This window comes from Corvus hawaiiensis, chromosome 23, assembly GCF_020740725.1.
Source record: "Corvus hawaiiensis isolate bCorHaw1 chromosome 23, bCorHaw1.pri.cur, whole genome shotgun sequence".
NCBI lineage: Eukaryota > Metazoa > Chordata > Aves > Passeriformes > Corvidae > Corvus > Corvus hawaiiensis.
In genome coordinates, this window is record NC_063235.1 from 5,590,591 (window position 1) to 5,610,728 (window position 20,138).

Genomic DNA, 20,138 nt, shown 5'->3' on the forward strand with positions numbered 1-20,138 from the left:
TGTTTTGGGCTCTGTCCCAAATGCCAGGGAGCTGAGGGAGCACAGCCCAGGCACAATCCAAAGCTGACACTTCTGTATACAAACCCCTCAGCTTTGGGGTGGGGGGAAGGTGGAGCAGAATTCCTGCGGCTGCTGCGATTAAATGACTTAATTCCAGCTCTAATTCCGGTATTTCCTTGCAGCTTTAAGCTCGGGTTTAACAAAACCTGGCTGAGGCTCGTCCAGAAATGTGAAGGAACTGGGAAAATCAGAGAATTGTGGGATTCCAGAATGGTTTGGGTCTCTTTCCATCCCCTTGCCCAATGCCAGGATGCTCCAGCCTGGCCTTGGGCACTTCCAGGGATCCAGGGGCAGCCCCAGCTTCTCTGGGAATTCCATCCCAGCCCCTCCCCACCCTCCCAGGGAGGAATTCCATCCCAAAATCCCACCCAACCCTTCCCATTCCCCCTTGTCCTGCCCCTCCATGGCCTTGGGAAAAGCTCCCTCCCCATTTTTCTTGGGAAGCTGGAGGGGATTTGGGAACCAGGGAAGTTTGGGGCTGCTTGTGGGATCTTTTCTTAATTGTGGCATTTCTCTCTTCAAGCCCAACCTGCTTTTTCCAGGGTAAAAAAAAAGGGTTTTTTCCCATTCCCCTCCTTCCCATGATATCCATGGGGGTTGTGGGATGAATTTTTTTGGGGGGGAAAAGCTCAACTCAAACACAACAAAAAGTTTTCAAGCTGGCTTTAATCATCTTCACTTGCTGCCCCAATACTGTACATGCAGGTACAAGCCAATTAAAAGGTGAATAATTCAGATTTTTTTTTCCCCTCCCTTTTTTTTTTTGGTTTTTTTTTTTTTTTTTTTTTTTTTTTTTCTTTTGGGAGGGGAAAGAAAACTTTAGGAATATTTTACAAAACAGAGCGTGCGCCCTCAGAGCCGTCGGTCCCGCAGATAGAAACCACAAAAATACAAGAGTTTGACATTTAAGAAAGGAGCACACACATAGAAAACGGGACAGGACACAGGTAGAAAATCACCATTTGCTCGTTGCTTAAATATTCCCACTCTTCTGTAGCCATCCCAAACCCATCCCCTTCTCTTGGATGTGGGATTGGAGCTCCGAGGATGCTCCAGTTCCCCCCATTCCCGGTGGTTTTTAAATTTTTGGGGGAGGGTGGAGTTGTGAAATGGGAGGAATCTGTCATGAAACCGAAGTTTAGCACGAGGTTGGGGGGTGGTGGAGGCAGCGCTCCCATCCCAGCTCCCAGAAATCCGGAAATATCCAAGGAAAGTCCTTTCCTGGCTCTCCTTTCCTCCCCTCATCCCCCTCCCTGCTGTCACCTTCTCATTTAGTGCCAATTAACTCGTGGTTAATTGGGCTCTGACACCTCTCCAGACTCACGGGGCTCTCCTGGTGATTCCTTTCCATGGGAATTTTGGGGGATTTGAGGCTGGATTTCGGTGTCCTCGTGGGGTTTGGCACTTGCAGCCCTGTCCCTCCTTTCAGCCTCAGCTTCCAGGGGCTTGGAATTCCTGGCTGAGCTCTGGGAGCATCTCCTTGCCTTGAATCCCTCGTCATTCCCACCCTTTTATTCCCCCTCCAGCTCTTTAGGGGGAAGCTGGCTTTAAAGATTCCTTATCACAGATAAAATCCCGTTAATTTGGAACGGAAATCCAGACTTTTTCAGATGGAATAAACATTCCCAAACTCCACTTCGGCTGCTCCTAAAAATCCATTTGGGGCTTTCCCTCCCCCCCCTTTTTATTTCCCTGCCGCTGCCAACCCAAATTCCAGGAGAAATTCCCAACCTGCTTCCCCCAGAGCTGTTTTTAGGTGTAAACTTGAGGCATCAATGACAGATTCCGGAGCCCTGGATCATCCTGAACATTCCAGGTGCTCGTTCCTGGGATTCATTCCGAGCTGGGGAGGAGGAGGAGGACGACGGGATGGGGAAGATTCTCTCCTTTCACGGCATGAAAAGATCAAAGCCCTTTAAGAAATCAAGGCCACCAACTTCAAAGTGCTCTGAACATTCAGGAGGGGGGGAGCTGCTCCTTCCAGAGGCCCTCGGGATCGGGAATTCCTTCAGGATTTTCCCTGGGGTGGGAGAAAATTCCCTTTTTAGCCAGAGGGAGCTGGGATCCTGGAGGGAATGGGATCAGTGTCCCAGGAGAGGGACACCTTCCCTGCCTGCTCCAGAGGCTCCTTTTCCATCCAGGAGCTTTGGAGAGGGATTTGTGCCCCTCCAAGGGCTCTGGAGAGGGATTTGTGCCCCTTCCAAGGGCTCTGGAAAGGGATTTGTGCCCCTTCCAAGAGCGGGAACAGCGCCAGATTTTGGAATGGAGCCCCTCGCCCACCCCTGGGAAGGTTTTGGGGGACTCAGGGCAGCTCTGGAGGGGCTGATGGACAGAGGGGATGGAAAAGGGACACAGGGATCCCTCTGGATCATCCCGGGATTCCTTTGCCTTGGGCTCAAATCCCAAAGGGAGCCAGGGTTGGGAGTGGGTGGGAGCCGCCCACCCCAATCATGGATTGCTTTTCATTCCACAGGGAAACAAACAAAAAAAAAGCCTGGATGTGGCCGAGTGCACAAGCTCTGGATCCTAAAGGAATGGAAAAAGAGGGGAAAAGGGAAGGATCCAAGGAAAAGAAAAGGATGAGGTATAGCAACAACCGGAGCTCCAGCCGGGCACGGGCGTCGCGGCAGCTCCAGGCCCTGGGGGAGCACTGGGATGTCCTGGATTCTCCCGGATTCTCTCGGATTCCTGGAGTCCATCCCAGTGTTCCTGAGGGATGCTCGGGGGTCCCACAGCGTGGAGGTTCCTCAGACACCCAGACCAACACTTGGGTCCTTGGCTGGAGACTTTTCCAAGTCTTTTTAAAGCCAAAATCTTCCTCAGGTGAGCGGGATTGTCCCACCCGGTCACGGAGTGACCCCCAGAATTCCAACCCTGTTATTTGGGATGCTTTATTTTCCCTAAAAAGTCTTTCCTGTTGTTTTTCAACTCCTAAAGGTGATTTTTGCACCTTTAACAAGCCAGCCAAGGACTGGGAGGGGGTTTCTCCATGAAAAAGAAATCCTGCCCCATCCCTGGAAATGTCCCAGGATGGGGCTTGGAGCAGCTTCTGGAAGCTGGAATTCGATGGATTTTAAGGTCTTTCCCACCCAAACCAGTCTGGGATCCTGTGGAGCAGAGGGAAGACTTCCAGTTGGAACAGCTTTGCTACAAAAACATTGGAAAAGGCCGATGCAAACCCTGCTGTTCCTGCAGGGAATTCTCCAGATCCATCTGCAGCCGTGAAACCCCAAAGGAAAAGCAGGGAGAGCTCTTCCCATCCATGAGGAAAAACACATTCAGGCTTTGGATTCAGCCTGGACGCCGTTCCTTGACCCGCACAATTCCATATTTTCCAAACCTGTGGCCAATCCCACACATTCCAGAGCTTTCCCTGTGTGCATTGTCCAGGCATTTCCCATCCATCCGGAAAGAAGCGTCCGAGTCAACTGGAAGAAAAATCTTCTGCCTGGAAAAACATCCCTGGCGCAGATTTTTTTTTAGGGAATTCTTTTGTAGCAGGAAAAAATGTTCTGGTCCTGCCAGGGGTTTGTGAGTCCAGGTGGGAACTGTGGAATCTCATCCCACAAAAACGCAGATCCGGGCTGGAATTCCCAAGTCCTGAGGAATTCCTGCTCTGTTTGTAACCAGGAGCTCCCAGCTCCCGCAGCAAAGGTTGGAAGAGCTGGGAAAGGTGCAGGGAATTCTTCCCGCCCTCTCCGATGCTCTGTGGCAGCAGGTTCAGGGAATTGGTGCTGTATCCCACTGGATTTTGGGAAAGCTCCATCTAAACCTCCTCTCCCAGGTTTTCGGCGTGCCCTGATGGTGATGAAACACGAGCTGGATTCTGATTGATCCCAATTTCTTGGAAATTTTCACTGGACTTTGGCAAATCCGGCCCATTCCAGGCTGGTGGAAAACCAGGGATGACTCAGGCCTGGAATCTTGGAGTGTTTTCTGTGCTTTGTGTGAATTTTATCAGCTTTTAGGGGATGTTTCAGCATCATTCCGAGGGGGGTTTTTTTCGGTCAAATCCATCCTCGTGATTCCGGCTGGGGGTTTGGATTTCAGCTCTGGCAGTGTTGGGTGGGGGCTGGGTGTCAAAGGGGCTGCAAAACTGACTTAATTCCACATTCATTCCTCTTTCCAGGGAAAAATCTCTGGCAAATCCAATGGTTTGGATTTCTTCTCTTGCTAGAAAGCAGAGGAAAGCATCAAAGAATCCCTTCCAGTGCAGCCGTTTTTGCAAATCTCCTTGCACATCAAAAACGCCCTTTGCGAGAAAATATTCCCTCGGAAAAACAACAAAAAACCAACCTTGGAGTGCAGGAATTTATCCTGGGATAAAGTTCCTTTTCTCGGGAGCTGGCACAGGGCAGAGTTTGGGATTTCTGGGTGTCTTGGCCGTGTTCTTCTCGTTGTTTGAGGAAGGAAAACGTCTGCCACGAGGTTCGGGGGGTTGAGAAATGAGGAGCTGATGTTGCAACCCCAGCGGGGCACAACCCCGGCTCTTCCCCCAGTTTGGGTTTCCCACACCAGTTCAAGGTGGGTCATTCCCGCTGGGAAGTGAGTGGCAGCTCCTGGGGGGCTGCAAGGGAAGGAGGGAATGTTCCGTTGGATTTTGGTGTCGCTCCACGGAGGAATCCCTGCGCTGCACTTTGTCCTTGTCACCCCCCCCAACTCCTCCTCAGTGATCCACGAGCCCAAATCTCCGGGTTTTCCTCGCTCCCAGGTGGAATTTCACCGGGATTTTTCCAGCAGAAACGCAGGGATGCTTTTGTTGGCCCTCTGGAGCGCGTGGTCGCCGCGTTCTGCCGCTCGTCCCCCGCCTCTTCTCCCCGGCACGGCCGTGGGATGTTCCTGGAGCAGGGAAGCAGGAATGCGGCGGGCTGGGAACACGGAGGGGGTGGGAAGCTGTGCCCACGCCGGGAGCAGAAGGTCCCTGCTCAGCTCCCTGCTCTGCCCACGCTCCTGCTCCGTGGGGGACAGTCCCAGCACTTCGGCAGATTTGCAGTTTGTTTTCCCGCTGGGATCGAGGTGGTGAAGGCGGAGGGAAGAGAGGAAAGCTTTTCCTTTTGGGATGCTTTCCCTCACGGAGAGTCAAAAATCCAGCACAGGCTCAGCCAGGCTGAGCCTCACGGAATTCCGTTTGCCGCGATTCCGTCGGCCTCGTGGAATTGTTCCGTGCTCGGGAGGGAACATCGAGTCCAAGCTGTTGTTTGTTCCTGTTTCAGCATTTCGGGCACCGAGTTTGTTCCCCAAACCACGGGAGGTTCGGGGCATCCCACATTCCCAGGAGTCTCCATCCAGGAATTACGGCCTGCGATCCAACCAGCAGAGGAGGATTTCATCCTTCATCATCCTTCATCCTTCATCCTTCATCCTTCACTGAACTTTTCTCCATCCCAGCTCAGCAGGATCCGGCCGATTCCCTTCTCAGTGGTTTGGAGTTGGCAAAGTCACGGCAGCAGCTCCGAGTCCCCGTCACGACGGCGCCGAAATTGTGCCGGTGCCGGGTGAATCGGCCACGGCACAGCCGAGTCCTGCCAGCCACGGGTGTGGGGTTGTGGAACCCCAAAGTTTCAGTTTGTAGACCCCCAGATTTGGGTTGTGGACTCCCAAGTTTGGGGATTTGTGGACCCCAAGATTTGGGGCTGTGGAGCTTTGGGGTTATGGAACCCCAGGTTTGGGTTTGAGAACCCCCAGATTGGGGGTTATGGAACCCCAGATTTGGGTTGAGGACCCCCAGGTTGGGGGTTATGGAACCCCAGATTTGGGGTTGAGGACCCCAAAGTTTGAGTTTGTAGACCCTCAGCTCTGGGGTTGTAGAAGCCCAGATTTGGTTGGTGGAACCCCAGATTTGGGTTTGTGGACCCCAACATTTGGATTTGTGAAGCCCCTGGTTTGGGTTTATGATTCCCCGGATTTGGGGTTGTTGACCCCAGATCTGGGTTTGTGAACCCCCAAGTTTGGGGTTGTGAACCTCCAGATCTGGGGAGATGAAACCCCAGGTTTGGGGTTGTGGATCCCAAGGCTTGGATTTGTGAACCCTCAGGTGTGGGGTTTTGATTGCCTGGATTTGGGGTTGTGAAATCCCAATTTGGGTTGGTGGAACCCCAGGTTTGGGGGTTTGGACCCCAAGGTCTGGATTTGTGAACCCTCAGGTTTGGGTTTGTGGACCCCTGGGGTTGGATTTATGATTCCCCAGATTTGGATTTGTGGACCCCAGATTTGGGGTTGAGGACTCTGAGATTTGATTTTATGGAGCCCCAGCTTTGGGGTTGGGTTTGTGGAGGGAACAGCTTCATCCCAACAGTCTTTTCCTTCAGGTTTGGGTTTGTTCCTCTGTGGCTGAGCTGGTTCTTCATTCCCGGTGCCACCAGGAGAAGCCCAGGTGGGTTTGTTGTGCTCTGTGCATCGTGGAATTCCGTGTTTTGCCAAGAAATAATCCTATAAAAACCCCAGCTGTGCTGTGGGGTGCTTTGTGGTGAAGACTGAAGGTCAGAGCCAGCCCCGTGAAATTCCCCATGAACCTCTTGTCCTCCTCCAGTCTCCAAAAACTCCTCGTCTTTTGGTGTGTCGGGATTTTGTTCCTTCTCTTTTAGGAACTGATCCTTCAGGACAGTCATTGGATTTAGGAATATTTGATGAAGAAACCAAGAGTTTCTAGTGGTGTCTCCCCTGAGTAATTTCAGCAAATTTCAATAGGCACCTTCAAAAAAAGCTTCCGTAATTCCCGGGATTGCTACAAGAACTGGATCCCTCGGAGGGAACCAAAATGCTGCTTGGAAAAACAAACAAAACGGACGAACAAAAAAACCCCAAAAACGCTCATCCTGCGAAGGAACTCCCGGTCCTTCGTCCGTGCCCCGAATTCCAGAGCTGCTCTTGAGATGTTCCCCTGGAGCGAGCCAGGGTTGGATTCCGCTCCTGCTTGGAATTCAAGTATCCAGGAGGGCATCCCAGATCTCCAGAAGGGCGGCCCAACCCTGAGGAGGATGTCCCAGACCTCGAGGGGAGCATCCCAGAGCCTGGGAAAGGAATCCCAAACCTCGAGGAGGATGGCCCGGTCTGGAGGAGGAGGAGGAGGAGGAGATCCCAGCTCCAAGGAGGGCATCTCCAGGAGGGGATCCAAGATCTTGGGAAGGGCATCCCAGCCCTCAGGGAGGGTATCCCAAGCCCTGAGGAGGGAATCCCAGCCGTCAAGGACGGCATCCTACTCCAAGGAGGGTATCTCAGACCCCAAGAAGGGCATCCCAAACCCTGGGAAGGGAATCCCAACCTCAAGGAGAGCATCCCAACCTCAAGGAGAGTTCATTCCAGACCTCGAGGAGAGCATCCCAACCCCGAGCAGGGCTTCCCAATCCCCGAGGAGGGACAGCCAGACCTCAAGGAGGACATCCCAACTCCAAGGAGAGCATTCCAGACCTCAGGGAGAGCATCCCAGCCCTCCAGCTGGGAAGGAAGGGGCTGGGAAGCAGCCGATCCGCCAGGATCCCGGTATTCCCGCTCCTTTGGGTCGCCTTCTCCCGTCTCCCACGAGGCATTCCCAGAGTTTGTCCTTTGGGTCTGGTTTTGGCCGGACACGAGCGCGGTCAGCGGTGAGACACGAGGAGAAGCCCAGCGGACGCCGAGGGGACGCGAGCGTCCCTTTCCCTGTCCCCTCTTGCTTTGGCAATGCTCACAGGCTACATGCTCCCGGGAAAAGGAAAAAAAAAAACAACCAAAAAACTCGGGAAAAAAAAGGCAGGGAAATGGCCACCGAAAGTGCTGGGAAAGCGACCAAACGGGATGAGACTGGCAGATGTTCCCGGTCCATCCGGAGTTCTCTTGGATATTGCAGTGAGTGTGTTGTCAGCACGTGGCAAAGCTACATAAGAGAAGATGCTACATTCCTTGGGAAACAAAAGTAGTGCTGAGTCGGAATTGTTCTGAGTTCCGTGGGGGTTTTTTCCCACTTTTTCCTCGGAGGCAGGGAAAGGGAATGGGAGGAAAGGAACCTCGTCCTCAGCCGGACTGAGCTGCTCCCAGCAGGGGCGGGAGAGAAGCTGGGAGCTTCCAGGACGAGGTCTGGGAACAGTCTGGGATCGTTGGCAGTCGCAGCCCTCGGAGGGGATTTTTGCCTCTCCTTCCCCCCTGCCTCACACACGGCCCTCGCTCCCTCTCCCTGCCCGGAGAGGGCGTCCAGGGCGGATTTTTTTGGGGGAAGGAGATTGAAAATTAAAAAAAAAAGAAAACCAAAAAAAAAAGGAGAAAAAAAAAAAAAAGAAAAAAAAAAAGGATATTTACAGCTCTCTACAACCAGTTCTGCTCGGTCTCCTTGGATCTCTCCTTCCCAATCCCGGCCTCTACGGGCAGGAGGGGCTGGTGGAGCTCTCCAGGGAGGACTGGGAGAGGCGGCGGGTCAGGGGTCCGATGCTGGAGTCGGCCAGGGAGGAGGTTGGGAAGAGTTTGTACCAGCCCGAGACGGCGCTGGAGAGATCCAGCTCCTCCAGGATGATCTGGGCCATCCCCATGAAGCACTTGTGGTCCATGCGCCCGTAATCGCCCCAGACAATCACCTGCGGGCAGGGAAGGGGTTAATGGAGCTGGGTGGGAATTCCAGGGAAATCTTGGCAAACTCGGCGTGCCCGGATGGAGAAACCGGGAAAAAACCCTGCTGTGGTCGGGGTTGGGAAGGTGTGAAGGGTGCAGGGAGGGCTCTGGGGATCCCGGTCCTTGGTCCCCTCACCCGACGAGGGTGGGGAGGCCCTGGCACAGGGTGTTCCAGATCCCAAAGACAGCATCCCTGACCTCAAGGAGAGCATCCCAGACCTCCAGGAGAACACCCCAACCTCGAGGAGAGCATCCCTGACCTCAAAGAGAACATCCCAGACCTTGAGGAGAGCATCCCTGACCTCAAGGAGAACACCCCAACCCCGAGGAGAGCATCCCAACCCCGAGGAGAACACCTCAACCCTGAGGAGAACATCCCAACCCCAAGCAGAACATCCCAGACCTCGAGGAGAGCATCCCGGCCTCAAGAACACCCCAACCCCGAGGAGAGCATCCCAACCCCGAGGAGAACATCCCAGACCTTGAGGAGAGCATTCCTGACCTCAAAGAGAACATCCCAGACCTCGAGGAGAACACCCCAACCCCGAGGAGAGCATCCCAACCCCAAGGAGAACATCCCAGACCTTGAGGAGAGCATTCCTGACCTCAAAGAGAACATCCCAGACCTCGAGGAGAACACCCCAACCCCGAGGAGAGCATCCCAACCCCGAGGAGAGCATCCCAGACCTCGAGGAGAGCATCCCAGACCTCGAGGAGAGCATCCCAACCTCGAGGAGAGCATCCCAACCCCGAGGAGAGCATCCCAACCCCGAGGAGAGCATCCCAACCCCAAGCAGAACATCCCAGACCTCGAGGAGAACACCCCAGACCTCAAGGAGAACACCCCAGACCTCACAGAGAGCCTCCCAGACCTCACGGAGGACATCCCAGCTCCAAGGAGGGCATCCCAGCCCAGGGAAGCTGTGGGTGCCACATCCCTGGAAGTGTCCAAGGAAAGGTTGGACGGGGCTTGGAGCCACCTGGGATAGGGGAAGGTGTCCCTGCCCACCTGCAGGACTTTGCCCTGGGGACTCTCCTCGAAGAGCAGCGGCTGCTGGTACGAGGGGTCGCAGGTTTTCTTCACCACCTTGGTCTTCTTCTTGGCCAGGCAGACGCCGTTCTCCAGCAGGTAAACCTTCACGTAGGTGGCTGCCGTGGGAAACCGGGAGAAACGGGGATGTGGAGCAGGATCCTGGGATGATCCCGGCACGGCACCCGCCCCCCTTCGTCCCTGACCCCGTCCTCCACAGCCACCTACCCGGGATGCACTTGGAGCCCATCTTGGGGATGAGTCCCCGCGCCTGGATCACATCCACCTCCAGCTGCCCGTTGCGGTCAGCCATGCCGACGTGGACATCGCCTGGAAGTGAGGAGACACCTTCAGGGCCATCTCTGATGGTCACCTCCCCCTGGGGACAGCACAGCCGCCCGTCCTCGCCATGGGTGGGACCGTCCTCTCCAGGGGACACCACTGTCCTCACCCCCAGCGTCCCGCTGGATGCCTGATTTGTTGGGAATTAGGGGCTCAGTGGATGGGAAGGAGCTTGGATTGAGCAGCAAGGAGAGATCGGGGTGGGAGCCCCTCCTCCCCATCAGCTCCATGCCTCTCATTGGGATTTTATCCCTCGTGATGGGAAAAAGGCTGGGATTTACCCAGGCTGGGCCTTGGCCGGGTGATTCCGCAGAAAAAGGAGAGGCTGGGACAGGAGGGATCAGGGGCCAGGAACTCAGAAGGGTCCAACCACCCCTTTCCCCTTTCCCCTTTCCCCTTTCCCCTTTCCCCTTTCCCTTCCCTTCCCCTTTCCCTGAGCAGCTCTTCCCATTCCCGGCATCTCCGGCCCCAGCAGGATCTGGGGTGGACACCTCGGTGTCTGTGCCCAGCTGGGGACACGCTGCTGCTGGCTGGGAATTCAGACTTAGGGTGCAACTTTTGATCCCCATTTGAGATTTCAAAGGGAAAAGTGGGACAAAAGGTGGAGGTTTTGGTTCCAGGGTGCTTGGAAAAGGAAGCCTCAGGAAAAGGAAGCTTCAGGAAAAGGAAGCCCCAGGAAAAAGCGGAGCTGCTGCTTCTCAGGGATGCCCTGCCCTGATCCCTGCACGCTCCCCCGTGTGGGGCACAGCATTCCCAAGCCATGCCCGGAGCGGGATGTGCTGGGATGGAGCCCTGGGAAGAACCACGCAGCCTCTTCCCCTCCCTTCCCTCCCTCCGGAGCCCCCCGGGCGCTGCCCCTGCTCACCCATCGGGGGGGTTGCCAGAGTCTGCCGCCCCACGAGCTGCCCCGGCCCCAGCCCGTCGAGGAAATCGCTGAACTGGCTCTCCGCGCCCAGCCGGGTGGTGGGGAAGATGAACCTGCAAAGGATTTTCATGGAGCATCCTTCTGGACACCCCGGGAAGGATCCCGGCGCCGTCCCCAATCCCTGCCCCGTTCCTTACGTGCCGTCGGAGCTGTTGCTGTTGGTGCTGCCGTCCGTGGATTCTCGGCTGCCTTGCCGGGTCACCCTGGTCCTCATCTCCACGGCGATCCCGGTCTCGGTGCTCCTGCGGATGGTGCTGCGCAGCTTTTTGGGGCCTCCCTCTGGAATTGGAGACGGGATCGGCTCCGGCTCCTGCCCTCCAGCCCTTCCCTGCCTTCCTGTCTCCCTGTTTTCCAGCCGCGCATCATTCCCGGGGAGTTGTGCACCGTTCCCCGGGTGAATTCCCAGGGGATCCCACACGCACACACCCAGGTGCGGCAGGAGAGGAGAGCCCCGGGCCGGCCCCGTGTCCCCGTGTCCCCACCCCAGCCGCCACCGTGCTCTGCTCCCATGTCACCGTGGCTTTGGGTGGCTGAGAGTCCCCCCTGCACCCGAGACCTGCCCCAGTCACCCCACAAGTGCTGGCAGCGTCCCTTGGCCTCCAAAATCCCCGTGCCAGAGGGGACAGCACCCCGCAGTGCCACAGCCCCAACGCTCCTGATGGCCCCTTTCTCCATCCCCTTGGCCTCCAAAATCCCCCTGTGCCCCCGTCCCCGTGCCAGAGGGGACAGCAACCCGCAGTGCCACAGGGTGTGGGCACAGCCCCAACACCGCCTGATGCCCCCTTGGCCTCCAAACTCGCCCCGTCCCCGTGCCGGAGGGGACAGCAACCCCCAAAGTGTGGGCACAGCCCCAAACACCGCCTGATGCCCCCTTTCCTCCACCCCACGTGTCCCGGGCGGTGGCAGATGGCAGCGGGAGGAGGGTGGCACACCCCTGGCACTGTCCCCGGCCCCCGCCGTGTGCCCATGTGTGCGCGGTGGCATCGCCGCCTTTGTCCTGCTCCTTCGGGGCTGTCCCCACGGAAGGGTTTGGAGCAGGGAGCATCCCGGCCCTGCCATTCCAGGTGCGGTTGTGCTTTTTTTGGGGGGGAAATTTAACCCCTTCAGAGCCACTTCTCGGATGGCGGGAGGGCTCCGGATTAACTGTTCCTTTCCCAGATTATGGAATGCCAGGGATAGAAAGCAAGAAGCGGGGAAAAGCCTGCGCTAAAAGGAGCTTTGTGCTTCCCCCGCCCCTTGAACAGCTATTTTAAAGCATTTAAATATTTAAATATTTCCCAGAGCGTCCTTTCTCCAAGCTCCTGCCCGCAGCCAGGACTGGGAGTTACTGGTGAGGGGGACACCGAGGTTGGGCAGAGCTCCAGCGACATCCTCACCTTGGGTTGGCAAATTTGGCACCTGGAGAAGTGCTGGAGTGGGGTTAAAACGGGATTTTTTGGGTGGCCTTTTTTTGGGTGTCATTTTTGACGTGCATTTTTTGGGGTGTCATTTTTAGGGGTGTTTTTTAGGTGTCATTTTTAGGTGTAGTTTTTTAGGTGTCATTTTTAGGCATCTTTTTTAGGTGCCTCCATCACACGCAGGCAACCAAAGCAAGGGGGGTGGGCACCTAAAAACCGAGGTTGGGGGGTTAAAAAGGGGGGTTTTAAGTGGCTTTTTTAAGTTTCATTTTTGGGGTTTCATTTTTAGGTGTCTTTTTTTTGGGTTTCATTTTTAGGTGTCATTTTTTACGTGTATTTTTTGGGGGGAGGTTTCATTCTTAGGTGTATTTTTGGGGGGTTCTTTTTTAGGTGTCATTTTTAGCTGTCCTTTTTTTGGTGTTTTTTTGGGGGGTGCCATTTTTAGGGTGCCATTTTTAGGAGCCATTTTTAGGAGCCATTTTTAGGAGCCATTTTTAGGGGGCCATTTTTAGGGGGCCATTTTTAGGGGCCATTTTTAGGAGCCATTTTTAGGGTTCCATTTTTAGGGGCCATTTTTAGGAGCCATTTTTAGGGCTATTTTTAGGGGCCATTTTTAGGGTGCCATTTTTAGGGGCCATTTTTAGGAGCCATTTTTAGGAGCCATTTTTAGGGGGCCATTTTTAGGGGCCATTTTTAGGGGCCATTTTTAGGGCGCCAGTTTTAGGAGCCATTTTTAGGCACCATTTTAGGTGCCATTTTTAGGGGGCCATTTTTAGGGGGCCATTTTTAGGGGCCCATTTTTAGGGGCCCATTTTTAGGGGCCATCTTTAGGAGCCATTTTTAGGAGCCATTTTTAGGAGCCATTTTTAGGGGGCCATTTTTAGGGGGCCATTTTTAGGGTTCCATTTTTAGGGGCCATTTTTAGGCGCCATTTTTAGGGTTCCATTTTTAGGGGCCATTTTTAGGAGCCATTTTTAGGAGCCATTTTTAGGGGGCCATTTTTAGGGCGCCATTTTTAGGGTGCCATTTTTAGGGAGCCATTTTTAGGGGCCATTTTTAGGAGCCATTTTTAGGGCTATTTTTAGGGGGCCATTTTTAGGCCACCATTTTTAGGCCACCATTTTCAGGTGCCTCCATCACACCCAGGCAACCAAAGCACGAGAGGTGGGCACCTAAACCCCAAGGTAGGCATCAGGGTGGCCTCTCACCGGTCTGGTTGAGCTGCAGGGTGCTCTTGCTCCACTGGGACAACCCCACAATCGCCACCATCTTGGCACCCAGGCTGGAGCGTCGCTTCTTGCTGGCGGTGAGGGTGACGGAGTCGGCGCTGCCGCGGGCGCTCTTCTCCAGGTTGTACATCTCGCCGCTGATGCTGGAGCTGCGCACCACATTCCGGGCGGATGAGGAGCTGGCATCCCCGTTGAACATGGTCAGCGCGCCCGCCGGCACCGGCACCGGCTCTGCTGCCCGGGATCAGCTGCGGGGACAAAGCGGGGACGCCTTGGGCACTGAGGGGTGGCAGCGGTTGTGGCACCGCTGTCGCATCCCCGCAGGGATGGGCGGTCCCCTCAAAGTGTTCACAAATCCGGGAAATTCAGGTGGCACCACGCAGAGAGAGCTGGAAATCAGGGAAAGGTTCTTCCCCCAGAGGGTGCTGGGCAGTGCCCAGGCTCCCCAGGAAATGGGCATGGCCCTGAGGCTGCCAGAGCTCCGGGATTGTTGGACAACGCTCCCAGGGATGCACAGGGTGGGATTGTTGGGGTGTCTGTGCAGGGCCAGGGGTTGGACTGCATGATCCCTGTGGATTCCTTTCATCTCAGTATATTCCAAGATTTTTTTTCCCACCCATGAGAGCAGGACCCCCCGGGGGAACACCCAGCCTTGCCTCAGCTCCCTGTAGGACCTGGACACTCCCAACAGCCAGGAGACACCAGGGTGGGCAGAAGGCTCTGAGTGTCACCAACCTGCCCAGCCAGGGACAAGGGGACAGCCCCATCCACCCCTGAGGGTGTCCAAAATCGCATCCGGCCAAGTTTTCCCTGCACATCCCCTTCTCCAAACCATGTCCAGGTCAGCCTGCTCCAGGTGATTCCACCCCGGGATGGGAATCCCTGGAGCAGAGAGTGCACTGGAGCTGGATGCCAGACCTCCCGCACGGCCCTGCCGCCTTCCCTTGCCCATGAATATTTAAACTCCAGCGGGATGGAGCATCCATCTTCCAGGGAAAGGTGAATTATTAACTGCAGGCCAAGCGAAGCCACTTTGTGATAATGGATGGAGGCAGCGCCTGGAAAAATGTTTCCCTTTCAGGAGAGAGGGATGGGCACGAGCGCGGGGAAGCTGCGGCACGGGGAGTGGGGCAGGCTGGGGGCTCTGCTGCTCCACAGCGGGCACGGCTGGGACGGGACCTGATGGGAATCATGGACTCACGGTATGACTGGGATGAGACCTGGCAGGAGCTGTGGGATCAGCTCCAGCACCGCTGAACTCGTGGATTTATCAATTCCAAGGGTGAGCGGGTGTTTAGTCATTAATGTCATTAACGAGCTCCCTCCTGGCTGGGGTTTCCCCCTGGCTCTGCCCAGGCACTGACCCACGGCCTTCTCCCCACTCCTTGTGCCCAGGGGGGGCTCAGCACTGAGCTCCAGCTCCGGAGGGATGGATCCCCTGGGATAAAGCCATTGATGTGGGGTGCATCCCAACTCCAGAGGGATGGAGCTCCTGGGATAAAGCCATCGGTGTGGGATGCATCCCAACTCCAGAGGGATGGAGCTCCTGGGATAAAGCCATCGGTGTGGGATGCATCCCAGCTCCAGAGGGATGGAGCCCCTGGGATAAAGCCGTCAGTGTGGGATGTAGCCCAGCTCCAGAGGGATGGAGCCCCTGGGATAAAGCCATCGGTGTGGGATGCATCCCAGCTCCAGAGGGATGGAGCCCCTGGGATAAAGCCATCGGTGTGGGATGCATCCCAGCTCCAGAGGGATGGAGCCCCTGGGATAAAGCCATCGGTGTGGGATGCATCCCAGCTCCAGAGGGATGGAGCCCCTGGGATAAAGCCATTGATGTGGGGTGCATCCCAACTCCAGAGGGATGGAGCCCCTGGGATAAAGCCATTGATGTGGGGTGCATCCCAACTCCAGAGGGATGGAGCCCCTGGGATAAAGCCATTGATGTGGGGTGCATCCCAGCTCCAGAGGGATGGAGCCCCTGGGATAAAGCCATTGATGTGGGGTGCATCCCAACTCCAGAGGGATGGAGCCCCTGGGATAAAGCCATTGATGTGGGGTGCATCCCAACTCCAGAGGGATGGAGCCCCTGGGATAAAGCCATTGATGTGGGATGAGCCCCAACTCCAGAGGGATGGAGCCCCTGGGATAAAGCCATTGATGTGGGATGCATCCCAGCTCCAGAGGGATGGATCCCCTGGGATAAAGCCATTGATGTGGGGTGCATCCCAGCTCCAGAGGGATGGATCCCCTGGGATAAAGCTGTTGGTGTGGGATGAGCCCCAGCTCCAGAGGGATGGATCTCTTTGGATAAAGCCGTTGGTGTGGGATGTATCCCAGCTCCAGAGGGATGGAGCCCCTGGGATAAAGCCATCAGTGTGGGATGAGCCCCAGCTCCAGAGGGATGGATCCCCTCGGAGAAAGCCATCGGTGTGGGATGCATCCCAGCTCCAGAGGGATGGAGCTCTTTGGATAAAGCTGTTGGTGTGGGATGAGCTGCAGCTCTAGAGGGATGGAGCCCCTGGGATAAAGCCGTCAGTGTGGGATGAGCCCCAGCTCCAGAGGGATGGAGCCCCTGGGATAAAGCCGTCAGTGTGGGATGTATCCCAGCTCCGGACGGATGGAGCCATTGGCATCAGGTGCATCCCAGCTCTGGAGCTGCCCCATCGCAGGCATGTGCCAATGTCCAGCACCTCCTTGAAGAGGGATCAGGGCTGATCCGCTGCCTTGGGCTCATCCTTTGGGATGACACTTTCCAATGCCACCCTCCGGCTCCAAACCCGCTGCAATCTCTGAGTTTTCCCTTAGGATGCACCCGACACAGGGAATGGATCCCAAACTCTTCCCCAGCCGCAGTGTCCCGCTGCACCCCGTGCCTCAGTTTCCCCACAGGCAAACCTGGATGAGGCTGTGCCTGAACAAACACAAATCCCTCTGCCAGAGGGCTCAGCCAGGCCCAGCCCAGGCCCCTCCACGTTCCAGGTGAGAAATCCCTTGAACAACCCAACCCTGTAGGGCCAGGAGAACACAAAAGGCTCCTGTTGCTGTCCCCTGCTCGCCGCTCCAGCCGCCCGGAGAGCACCAGGCTCTGGTGGGAGCAAATTAGATCAGGAGAGCAGAGCGCTAATGGGATCATTTCCAATGCAACACACACAGGGATAATCCGCCGCAAAGGAAGCGGAGCGCGCTCCTCAGCCCGAAGGGAGGATTTGCTTTCCCCTGCCCGTGATTTTACCCCTTATCTCTCTGCACAATCTGTTTCTGCCCGGAGCAGGTCCTGGGTTGGGGGCTCAGGGGGTGCCTGGTGCTGAGATGAGCTAGGCTGGAGGCTGGGTTTGAGTGCTGGAGCTTGTGGCTGCCACAGCTGAGCTGGCCTTGGCACAGCCACAGCATCCTTGGCAGGGCCACAGCATCCTTGGCAGGGCCACAGCATCCTCAGTATCATCACAGTGCCCTCAGCACCACCACAGTGCCCTCAGCACAGCCACAGCACCCTTGGTACCACCACAGCATCCTTGGCAGGGCCACAGCATCCTCAGTATCACCACAGCATCCTTGGCACCACCACAGTGCCCTCAGCACCACCACAGCATCCTTGGTGCCACCACAGCACCCTTGGTACCGCCACAGCATCCTCAGTATCACCACAGTGCCCTCAGCACCACCACAGTGCCCTCAGCACAGCCACAGCGCCCTTGGTACCGCCACAGCATCCTTGGCACCACCACAGCATCCTTGGCAGGGCCACAGCATCCTCGGCACCACCACAGTGCCCTCAGCACCACCACAGCGCCCTCAGCACCACCACAGCATCCTTGGTGCCACCACAGCGCCCTTGGCATGGCCATGGCACCCTCAGCACTACCACAGCATCTCTGGCATGGCCACAGCACCCTTGGTGCCACCACAGCGTCCTCGGTACCACCACAGTGCCCTCAGCATGGCCGCAGCACACTCGGCATGGCCACAGCATCCTTGGTGCCACCACAGAACCTCTGATGCCACCACAACATCCTCGGTGCCACCACAGAACCTCTGATGCCACCACGGAACCTCTGATGCCACCACAGCACCCCCGATGCCACCACAGCACCCTCATCCCGACGCTGAATCCGCAGCCCCGCTGCTGCCCCTGCCCCGGCTCCCCCTTCCCGGCAGCGCGGGGGGACTCAGGGAACGGCACCGGTTTTCCCTTCAAACACGCATTTCCCTCTTCCCCTCCATGTATTTATTCCCTGTATCCCAAGCCGGCGGGATCCTCGGAGCCATCCACCGTGACGCCGCATCCAAGCCCCCTCCTGCCGTGCCATGGGAACGCGTTCCCGAGCTCCCGGGGCAGCGCCGCAGCCCCCGCAGCGCTTACCGCGACCACGCTCCGTCCTTGCGGGAATCAAAAACCACCGGCAGCGCCGGGAAGTTCCCCGGAGAGCCAGCCCCGGATCCCGAGGGACGCACGGAGCCCCCGGACACCGGCGGGAGCCGTGTCATGGCTGGAGCATCCCCCAGCGCCGATGGAGGAGCACAAGCGGCAGGAAAAACGGGATCCCTGTTGCGTTTGGATCGCGGCGGCGCGGGGGCCGAGCTCTGCCCTCCCCGCTCGTGGCACCCCAAAAAAATATTTTAAAAAAAGAGGAGATGGAGGCGGCTTACCGGCCCTGCGCCGGGGAGGAGGAGGAGGCTCAGCTCAGCTTCGCAGCCCCATCCCGGCCGGATCCAGAGGGTGCCAGGGCGGGTGAATCTTTCCAGGGTTCTGGAGAGCCGGGGCTGCGCTGGCGCTGCTTCAGCATCTCCCTCAGCATCTCCATGGTTACACGGCTGACCCAGTTCTCCTCCCAGCCCCGAGCAGGGGCACAGTGGTCCAGCGGGGTGGGATGTGCTGGGAGCATCCCTGGGCCGGGATTCAGAGAGCTGATGACTCCCCTGGATCCCTCTAGACAGATCCAGATGCCATGGAGCTGCTGGGAGTGGTAGGGCTGGGAAAAGTGGGGCTCGAGGCAGGACAGGGTGGCCCCAGGAGGGAATGGATCCCGGTGACCCCAGGAGAGGAAGGATCCTGGTGATCCCAGGAGGGGATGGATCCTGGTGATCCCAGGAGGGGATGGATCCCGGTGACCCCAGGAGGGGATGAGTCCTGGTGATCCCAGGAGGGGATGGATCCCGGTGACCCCAGGAGGGGATGGATCCCGGTGACCCCAGGAAGGGATGGATCCCGGTGACCCCAGGAGAGGAAGGATCCTGGTGATCCCAGGAGAGGATGGATGCCGGTGACCCCAGGAGGGGATGGATCCTGGTGATCCCAGGAGGGGATGGATCCCGGTGACCCCAGGAAGGGATGGATCCTGGCGATCCCAGGAGGGGATGGATCCCGGTGACCCCAGGAGGGGATGGATCCTGGTGATCCCAGGAGGGGATGGATCCCGGTGACCCCAGGAGGGGATGGATCCCGGTGACCCCAGGAAGGGATGGATCCTGGTGATCCCAGGAGGGGATGGATCCTGGTGATCCCAGGAGGGGATGGATCCCGGTGATCCCAGGAGGGGATGGATCCTGGTGATCCCAGGAGGGGATGGATCCCGGTGATCCCAGGAGGGGATGAGTCCTGGTGATCCCAGGAGAGGAAGGATCCCGGTGACCCCAGGAAGGGATGGATCCTGGTGATCCCAGGAGGGGATGGATCCCGGTGACCCCAGGAAGGGATGGATCCCAGTGACCCCAGGAGGGGATGGATCCCGGTGACCCCAGGAGGGGACGGATCCCGGTGATCCCAGGAGGGGACGGATCCCGGTGATCCCAGGAGGGGATGGATCCTGGTGATCCCAGGAGGGGATGGATCCCGGTGATCCCAGGAGGGGATGGATCCTGGTGATCCCAGGAGGGGATGGATCCCGGTGATCCCAGGAGGGGATGAGTCCTGGTGATCCCAGGAGAGGAAGGATCCCGGTGACCCCAGGAGGGGATGGATCCTGGCGACCCCAGGAGGGGACGGATCCCGGTGACCGGGCAGTGCCAGGGGCTACAGGTGTGGGAAGGACCAACCCAGGCCTGGGAGGCAGCGCTGACCCCAAATATGCCACAGAAACAGGAATGAGGGGCAAAATATTGAAGGGAGAAATGGATGCTTTGGGAAAAGCTCTGGAGAAGAAGGGAGCAGCCCCACAAGTGCCCCCACACAGGTGGGAAATGAGGAGGAGGAGGAGGAGGAAGGTGCTAAATGAGCACGGTGGGGGTGGCTGGGAATGCTGCCTTGCCAGGGAAGGAGGCAGAGGGATTTTGGGAGCTGTCTGCTCCCTCAAAACCCTCAAGGTGGGTGTTCCCAGGGGAAAACGGGGCTGGAAACCCCCAGCAGTGGGACAGGAGGTTCTTCCTGCCCCCTGTGCTGGGGCTGCCTCGAGCCTGGAGGGACAGCACTGAAAACTGCGGATGTCTGGAGCAGGAAGGTCCTAAAATTCCCTAAAACTTTTGGGAATAAAAGCTTGCCAGAGCTGCCACCCCGAGGCCCTGCCAGTCCTTGGGCAACAACACAGCAGGAGTTGCAGCATCCCAGCTCCTCCAAGAATTTGGGAATAAGGCATGGGCTTATTTCC

At 57.0% G+C, this 20,138-nt stretch overlaps 1 protein-coding gene across 4 annotated transcripts in view; it reads right to left on the reverse strand.

Annotated features, from left to right (window-relative positions):
* Positions 1-708: 708 nt before the first annotated feature.
* Positions 709-20,138, reverse strand: part of RIMS3 (regulating synaptic membrane exocytosis 3) — a 25,902-nt gene continuing 6,472 nt past the window's right edge. For 2 of the 4 annotated variants that reach the window (XM_048326995.1, XM_048326996.1), the window contains exons 2-7: positions 13,537-13,805; positions 11,069-11,210; positions 10,872-10,984; positions 9,893-9,994; positions 9,644-9,783; positions 709-8,600 (exon numbers count right to left, since the gene is read on the reverse strand). In XM_048326995.1, the coding sequence (XP_048182952.1) occupies positions 8,388-8,600; positions 9,644-9,783; positions 9,893-9,994; positions 10,872-10,984; positions 11,069-11,210; positions 13,537-13,756 (930 nt within the window). In that variant the 5' untranslated portion in view covers positions 13,757-13,805 and the 3' untranslated portion in view covers positions 709-8,387. Of the gene's footprint in view, positions 8,601-9,643; positions 9,784-9,892; positions 9,995-10,871; positions 10,985-11,068; positions 11,211-13,536; positions 13,806-17,917; positions 18,167-18,204; positions 18,297-20,138 lie in introns of those variants that run through there. The other 2 variants (XM_048326993.1, XM_048326994.1) reach the window with 2 other exon arrangements.